Below are 9,307 nucleotides of genomic sequence, written 5' to 3'. Positions count from 1 at the left end.
TGGATTTTTTCGTATTGAACTCAAACTGTTAAAAAAAATTCCTCAAACATCTGTGGGTTCAAACCGCTCACTACACCCCTTAATAAATTCCCTGAGGGGTGTAGTTTCCAAAATGGGGTCAGTTATTGGGGGTTTCAAATGTACTGCTACCTCAGGGGCACTGCAAACACTACATGGGGTCTGAAAAGTATTCCTGCCAAATCTGCATTCAAAAAGACAAGAAGCGCTCCTTTCCTTCTGAGACCTACCATGTGCCCATACAACAGGCTACGTCCACATATGGGGCATTTCTAAAAACTGCTGAATCTGGGTCATACATTCCAAGTTTTGTTTCTTTGCTAACTCCTACTGTTTTATATTAAAAAAAAGGTTTTATATTGAAAATCAGTAGAAAAAAGGAACTGTTCTAATTTTTGATGCACTTTCCTTTAATTCCTGTAAAACATCTAAAGGGTTAATAAACTTTCTAAATGCCATTTTGAATACTTTGAAGGGTGCTGATTTTAAAATGGGGCAATTCATGGGGGATTCTGATATACAGGCTCGGCAAAACTATGTCTGAACTGCATTGGTCCTTAAAAAATTTAGATTTTGAAATTTGCTAGTAAATGTGAAAAATTACTGCTAAATTTATATACTTTGTGGAGTCTGCAAAAAGTAAAATAACACTTAAAAAATGATTGCTGTGTAAAGTAGGCCTATGGGAAATGTTAATTAATAACTATGTTGTGGTGTTTGACTTTCTATCTTACAAAGAAAACAATTCAAAGTTTGAAAATTGTGAATTTTTCCAAATTTTCAGTAAATTTTGATTTTTTTTCCAAATAAGGACAAAATTTATTGATGAAATTTTTACACTAACATAAAGTACAATATGTCACGAAAAAACAATCTCAGAATCACCTTGATAAGTAAAAGCATTCAAAAGTTATTAGCACAGAAAGTGACAGATGTCAGATTTGAAAAATAAGGCTTGGTCCTTAAGCTCAAAATAGGCCATGTCATTAAGGGGTTAAAGGGGTTGTCCCGCGGCAGCAAGTGGGTCTATACACTTCTGTATGGCCATATTAATGCACTTTGTAATATACATTGTGCATTAATTATGAGCCATACAGAAGTTATAAGAAGTTTTTCACTTACCTGCTCCGTTGCTGGCGTCCTCGTTCCCATGGAGCCGACTAATTTTCGCCGTCTAATGGCCAAATTAGCCGCGCTTGCGCAGTCCCAGTCTTCTTCTTTTTTCAATGGGGCTGCTCGTGCTGGATGCCGACTCCGTGTAGCTCCGCCCCATGCCGATTCCAGCCAATCAGGAGGCTGGAATCGGCAATGGACCGCACAGAAGCCCTGCGGTCCACCGAGTGAGAAGATCCCCGCGGCCATCTTCATCAGGTAAGTAAGAAGTCACCGGAGCGCGGGGATTCAGGTAAGCACTCTCCGGTGATCTTTTTTAACCCCTGCATCGGGGTTGTCTCGCGCCGAACGGGGGGGGGGGGGTTGAAAAAAAAAAAAAAAACCCGTTTCGGCGCGGGACAACCCCTTTAATATTGGTACCCTTGGGTCAGGTGGTTGCAGCCATGGGCAATCATGTTGGAATATGGTGAAGTAAGCAACAGAGATTTAGTTTGGCTGTGGTGACTCTTCTGAATGGGTATTGAATGTTCTATATATTAAAACTGTTACATTATGTGTTAATGGGTGCTACAGCAGCCTTTCCAAACCAAGGTTAATGTGGCAGTATTGATTGGAGAAGGCAGGCAAGGGCTGGTTGTCACAAGTGATAAATCAAAATTTTTGAAACCGCAAAAAGGTTCTTGTCCCAAAAAATAACTATTTGCACTAAAATTGTGACTTTTGGTTGCCAGAATTCTGGCCCAAGCAGGTTAAATCTCCCTAACTGTGTTTGATAAAGTTCGATACACAAGCCTATGGAGTAAAATATCAGGGAAAGAAGGGACATAGGGGAGTGTACTGCATTTTGACAGACAACTCTGACATAAAAAATACTACAGGCCAAATGATTTTATACTTTACAATATTGTACCACCAAGAAAAATGAAGGCATGTGATGCTAAACGGAGGGTGCTAGGGAGACAAGCGGGCTGCATAAAAAGGAGCTATTGCTATTTCAACATACAATATTCTGTCTCAGCAAAAAGCCTGTGTACTGCTTATGCGTGTAGAAAGCCAGAACATGTGACCAAAGTACTTCGTTCCTTCAGACAATGTAAGCAAAAACCGCCTCAATTTGTTAACACTTGAGTAACCAGCAGCAAACCTGCCTAGTGGACTAGGAAAGAGATTTCACACATGTACTAAATGAACATATAACAGCACTTACCAGTTACACATCATGGCAACACAAGAATGGTATCACTGGGAGGTAAATATTAACTATCGAAGAGGCTTCACACAGATTAATATTTGTCTGCAAACATACAGTCCAAAATCTTTTTAACCCCTTAACAACTGCTGCAGCAGGATTATATTGGAAGCCATTAAAAGGGTGTTCTTGTGCTGCGCTGCCTTCCTTTGACAACCCAGTGCTGTGGATGCTACTGTCCCAGTGTCCTGGCTGACAGATTGCGGAGACATAAAACCGCCTTTATTCCAAAACGGCATTGCTTTAGTACTTTTTGCACAGAGACCCAGACTGATTTGGCATCACCATACTCCTCCCAATGCATAGACACGAGCAAAATGTAAAAAAAAAAGTTTTAGGTTTAAATGTATAATTTATATGCACTTGATGTCATTGAAAATTATAGCTTATCCCGCAGCAAGCCGGTACACAGATCAATGGAAAAATAAGGTTATGGTGTTTGACATAGAACAATGAAGACATAAGATAAAATAAAAAAAGATTGCTTGGTCTTTGATACCGGACATATTTTCAACATTAAAGGGGTTATCCAGGGGTCTATATTAGCTTCTTTTTACAAAGCTGCCCAATGTGATGTAAAACCATAGGTGTCCTACTCAACTACTTCGGGTCTGCTGGCACCCATTTCCTGCTACTCTTCACTTTCAGATGTTAAATACATCAACACTAGGTCATGTGATCATTGCAACTAATCACCAGCTGAAGTGAGATGCTGATTGACTGCAGAAGTCACATGGCCCTGGTGTTATAACCTACTCTTTGCACCCCAAAGGTTAAGATCAGAGGAGACCAGAAGCTGTGGGGGCAGGCAAATTTGGCTTTTGTTGCATTTCAAAGTATACTGGATAGTTCTGTAAGAAAAAATATAAATACGGAATTACCAGATAAGCCTTTGTAGAGCGCTTTCAGACAGGCAAGATTATTCCGCTGGGCCCAATCGCAAGACACAGCTTAAGCTGCCCCTGCTGGTTTCAAGACTGAAATTTGTAGGTCTGATTGCAGAATTTGGTGCACAATTACAGGCAGATTTCAGCCAATTTTCAATTCTGCATCAAAATCCACAGGTGGCCCTATGGTGCAAAGTGTACTGTGTTGTTGATACAGCTTGCAGATTTAAAAATCTGTCCATTTGAAAGGTTCCTAAAACTGACCTCAGTGTTTTAGAACATTCTTTGGGCCACTTTTTGTTGCTGTTTTTACTAGATTTTTAAATCAAAAATACTGCGGCTAGATATTTGTAAGCAGGAGTGCACATACCTCTAACTTACCAAAGCCACATTGTCAGATTGAACCAGTCCCATGGACCACAATAGAATGTAAAGAGGTATCATAAGAGACAAATTTATGGCTTATCAAAAGTCCATGCCATAAATATCTGATAGGTGCACACTCCCTATTTCACAACTATCAAGGTACCATGTATACAAATAGAATGATTTAATAATGCCTCTGCAGCACCACCTATTGGAAGGCAGCCTTCCTACAAGTGAATGTCAGACATTTTAACAGGACTTACATTTCCAGTCGCTATAAGCAAAAGCCAGAAGTTTCTCTAGAGGAAAAAGATAAACCATGTACAGACAGCTGTTTGGGGGTTTCTGCCCCACACCAGTGTGCAGTAGGTTGATGACTTAGCTAGGCAAGGTCTATGATGTAGGTCAGGAAGAGTATGGTTTCTTCTTAGGGTGAGTACCTAGTGAGGAGTCTTATAAAGGCCATCTAAGGCGTAAGATGGAACAATGCCTCTATAGCACCACCTATTGGGAAGCAGCCTTCCTGTAAGGCTTCATGGTCACAGACGGGTTTGAATTCCGGGATCCGCGCGGATGATCTGGAGTTCAAGCCGCCCATAGGCAATAATTGATGGACACATGGTGCTTAATTAGAGCATGCAGGTTTGTTTTCCAGACCATCCGGTCCAGAAAACAAATCGCAGCATGCTGTGTTTTGCCGCAGGACCCACACGGATGGCTTCCATTAAAGTCAATGAAAGCCGTCCAGTCTGCGGCACACCCGGAACTGTCACATCGGGTGTGCTGCAGGTCCCGAGGGAAAGCCTGAGATTAGAAAATAAAATTTAAAAAAAAAACACACCTCCACTGTGCATGTGCGTGAGGGAGGGGGAGCCAAGCTAGCAGGCTTGCCCACATGCATGGAGGAGACGCCGGATGACCTGCATGTATCCGGTATGGTGAGTATTGTCTTCATGCCGCAGGCAGGGTGGGAACCACGTGAATCCCGGATTTCACACCCACCCATGGACATGAGGTGGGTTAGACCTCTTAAGCTTAAAGAGACAATTACACAGTTTTACAACACATTGCACAATTTTGCATTGCAGTGTTCGGCAGCACGGCTTGTACAGGTGAAGCACATGATTTCAATGGGTTCCACCGGAAAATCTTTAAGGCAGAAAAGTGTGCTAAAATAAAGATTGTGTCCAGTGTTGCCAGGCACTTTTTGGCTACATTGACTCCAACCCTGCCTGCAGCTCCCAGTCTTCGTCAGTGCCCTTCTTTCTGCCGCTAGTCGGGTCTCAAGATTGCACAGGGCACCAGTCAGTGCAAAAACTGCACAAAAAGGTACAGGTACGCTGCACTCAGCACGCCATGGTCTGTGAAGGTCATTAGCACTAGGTATGCTGTGGTATAAAGACAACGGTACAATCCAGCTCTCATGAGGAATTACATAAACAGATTGTTTTTAAGGACCTGAAGCTCACACCTTGATGCCAGATAAAGGATACCTTCAGATATCTTGTCGAGTCCACGCCTCCACAGGTTGAAGTTGCTTTTGACATAAAGAAGACTACCAACACGATATTAGTCAGGTAGATTTAATGTTATAGTTGACAAGGGGTACACACTGATCAGCCAGAAAAGTAGGAAAACCAGTGAGGTGCGCACTAGTCCTATACAGGCAGGAAATTGTAATATTGAGAAGGCCGCTGCAAAGACTGAGAAAACGGATTCTCATGGATGATTTGCTTGCATCAATGTTTAATCAGAGTGGCCATTAGGGTAAAAGCCCTGGTTATTGTAGACAAATTACAACAATTACAGAAACTGTATTTGCAGAGTACAGAATGCAATACAAAATTAGTCTCATAGAAAACATTTGAAAAATATATTGTGCTTCTAAAAAAGTTAGTGTCAAGTAAAAAAAGTAAGGCTTTGTTTAAGGCTGTACTCAGAGTTGTATTAAAGGGGTTGTCTGCTCTTTCCCACCCATATCAACTGATGACCTATCTTCTGACAACAGGATGTTATCAGCGCTTCCTGGGCGGGATGTCATGAGAAGCAGGAAGTGCTGTAGCACCTAGGCTCTCCCATTGATTTCAATGGGAGTAAAACCAGCACTTCTTGTAAAGAGCACTGATGACATCATGGCCCATTGCAATGGACAGTTGGCTGGATCATCAGCTGATGGACGGAGGTCCTGAGTGGAGGATCCCCATCCATCAGCTACTGAGGACCTATCCAGAGGATAAGTAATCAGTAAAAACAGAAAGGGCAGACAACACCGTTAATTTGTTAGGCACGTTCTACACAAGCGTAATTGAACAGGTACACCGCTACAAATCCCAGCCTAGTGAAGTACAGTGACCCAACATAACAGCATCATAGATCCCTCTGATGTGGTGACTTTCAGGTATTACATTTGTGGTGGGGCTGGAGTATGTACCTGTATTAGGTTTGCTTGAAATCAGCCTTAGGACCGTACATTTCAGAGGAGAGTAGGAAACATCCAAAAGATTCATCTAAAAAGGTGTGAGATATACAGTCCTTACACAGACTGCCCATAAGAGTATGTGATCAGTGAACATAGCTTTATTCACCATTACTAGTGATGTATTATCATCATATTGGTCCACCAGCAGTAAGGGGCGGTCCTCGGCCAGACTGATTGGTCAGGGAGGTAACAAGCCATATTCTTCAAGCAGCACCGTTATACAGTCTTCATCAAGTTGTCTCCGAACTCAGTCACTGTATGGTTTCTTTGGAGTGTGTCCGACTCCAGCCCCTTCCTTCTTTATGCTGTACAGGGGATCAACCAGTTTATTGTGAACATGCATTAAACCTGTGGAACAGAACAGAGGAGACATAATCCAAGGATAGATTCAAGAAAGAAAAAAAAAAAAAAAAAAGTAAAACGGTTTATGAACCAGGACTGTGGAGTCAGTGAGCCAAGTTTCAACTCCTCAAAGTTCACAGACTGACTTATCATATGTGACTCATGTTTAAGTGATAACTGTATGGTATTAAGATGGCAACATCGGGATTTCATCACAATTATGACAGAACTTCCACCTTTCACATCCTAATTATCAATGTTTTTGAGATATATATATAATATATATAGATATATATCTATATATCTATATATTACACATATATACACACACACACACACACACACACACACACACACCTCTACAACCCTGCTCAGAAATCTGTTGCGCTGTTCCTCTTCGAAATACACATATAAAATTGACAGTGGGGCATTGTCCAATCAGTGTCGGACTGTAGATATGCACCCCTTTAGTGGAGGGATAATGCCCGGTTGTCAAATTTATCCATAATTATTCAGGATGAGGAATGGTAACGGGTCCTCTTTAATAGAAGGTGAGTAGAACCAGAAGGGAAGCAATGTATGCTGCAAATCAATCATGAAACACTAAACATGTACGGTCACCATGCCCTAAAACACTGTGCCAATTTGCAGTCCTCTTTGGTTATTGTGCAGCATTTACTGGGCAGATATTGCATACGGCAGAGCAATTTTGCAAGCATGACATCCTCCCCCTTCCAAGTCTGCAACTGTTTTAATGGAGACAAAAATTTACTATGAATTGGAAAAGGAGACAAAAACAAACAAACAAAAAAAAAAAAGTCTCCCAGTAAGAGAACTGCACACGGGCAAATTTGCATTGGGGAATCCAGAGCAACAGTGCAAGAAACCGTATACAGTGTATGTCCAACCACAAGCCATCTGGTCCATACGCAGCACATATAATGAAGATGACTCACTGGTGCACGGGTGGGGGGCGGGGAGGGGGGGGGGGGGGTTGTCACCGGCCAGGCACGGGGTTGGATTCCACATCGGGAATCCGACCGGCATGTGCCGCTGGCCTTACTTGGTGCTGAAGTACAGAATTGAACTCCATTATTTATTTATTTTTTTGGCGACTGAACTACACACTGGCATTGCTCAGTAGCTGCCCTACACATGTAAATTGACATTTCACTTCATTGTGCCCTAATATATAGCAGGCTGCCTTCCTAGTTTATGCCCTGGATAGAAGGACATAGGGGACAAACTGTCATAACCAAATGTACAGTGCTGTAACTGGTAAACAAAGGAGACAAGATGCTACTGGAAACCTGTACTCAGCTGATCCCCCTACTCAGCTGATTATTGGGGGTGCCAGAAGTCAGACCCTCGCCAATGATATTGGTGGGTGAGTCATATAGTTCCCTAAAACCTATGTACTGTATTATTACACTTTTCTTCAATTGTTTCATATTTGCGCTGGCACCTCCAGTCAGATGTTCCACTGCAGATTCCGTGCAAAATACTGGAAGGAAAAGTGGTGCATGCAGCCCCTTCTGGTAAAATGAGTCAATGGGTCCAGTTAGTGATGTTCAGTTCAATCAGAAGACAGATCCGTTCAGCTAGGGGATTCCCCTTTGTTTACCCAAATGAAACGTGAGGTTTGGGGGAACACCACCCTCTTGTGCAGATATGAAAGCAGCCCAATTTAACCATAATGTTCTGTAGCACTGACTTTTATATTACCATAACTATTATAAATGCTAACACAAGATGGCAGCAGAGATCAAAGAGTTATGGAAATTTAAAAAAGCGACGTCATACTCAAGCTTCTCCATAACTATTCAAGTTTCTAAACTCATTCCATGGATTTTCTACAACAGCAGATTTCAGCTTGAACAACAGTACACATTCAGTTATACAGTATTAGTGTGCACACAGCATAGTATTTAACTACATATTATAGTACACAGGCAGTCCTCTGCAAAGGTTTTAGGCAGGTGTGAAAAAATGCTGCAAAATAAGAAGGCAGTTAAAAAATAAATACAAAAAAGAGAAAAAGTAAATCAAACCAATATATTTGGTGTGACCACCCACAATTCTCTCAGGTACGCTTGCACAAAGTTAGATTTTGTAGGAATATAGCCAGGTTACGATTGATATTACCAGTTTGGTATAGTTGCGCATTTTCAAATGTAGGTTGAAATGCAGTTATTAACAGAAACAGCTGTGTAGAAGGCTTAAATCTGGGTGAGGAACAACCCAAAATGTGATGCAAAGGTGAGGTTATGGAAGACAGTTTCATGTCACAGGTCATACACCATGGCAAGACTGAGCACCGCAACAAGACACAAGGTAGTTATACTGCATCAGCGAGGTCTCTCCCAAGCAAAGATGTCACAGCAGACTGGAGTTTCATGATCTGCTGTTCGAGTGTTTTTGAAACAGCGCAAAAAAAAAAAAAAGGGCAACATTGAGGATCGTAGATGCAGTGATCGGCCAAGGAAACTTAGTGAAGCAGAAAAAAAAAAAAAAAGACACATCATGCTTACTTCCCTTCAAAGTCTGAAGATGTCCAGCAGTAACATGAGCTCAGAACTGGCAGAAACCAGTAGGACCCAGGTACACCATCTACTGCTCAGAGACGTCTGGCCACAAGTGGTCTTCATGGAAGAATTGTGGCTAAAATGCAATACCTTTGATGTAGAAACAAGGCCAAGGAAGTCAACTATGCTAAAAAACAAAACTAGGGTACAGAAAATGTCAGCAGGTGCTCTGGACTCAGTGTGAAATATTTGGTTGCAACAGAAACCAGTTTGTTAGCTGAATGAGTGCCTGCAGGCAGCAGTGAGGCATTAGTGAGTGTCTGTAGGC

The 9,307-nt window shown here is 41.9% G+C and overlaps 1 protein-coding gene across 3 annotated transcripts in view; it reads right to left on the bottom strand.

Moving 5' to 3' along the window:
- Positions 1-5,200: 5,200 nt before the first annotated feature.
- GNPDA1 (glucosamine-6-phosphate deaminase 1) overlaps positions 5,201-9,307 on the bottom strand; it is a 28,891-nt gene continuing 24,784 nt past the window's right edge. For all 3 annotated transcript variants that reach the window (XM_066591234.1, XM_066591235.1, XM_066591236.1), the window contains exon 7: positions 5,201-6,460. In XM_066591234.1, the coding sequence (XP_066447331.1) occupies positions 6,360-6,460 (101 nt within the window). In that variant the 3' untranslated portion in view covers positions 5,201-6,359. The remainder of the gene's footprint in view (positions 6,461-9,307) is intronic.

The sequence above is a fragment of the Eleutherodactylus coqui genome, chromosome 2 (genome assembly GCF_035609145.1).
Source record: "Eleutherodactylus coqui strain aEleCoq1 chromosome 2, aEleCoq1.hap1, whole genome shotgun sequence".
In the NCBI taxonomy this organism is placed as follows: Eukaryota; Metazoa; Chordata; class Amphibia; order Anura; family Eleutherodactylidae; genus Eleutherodactylus; species Eleutherodactylus coqui.
This window is presented reverse-complemented; position numbering and strand designations above follow the sequence as displayed.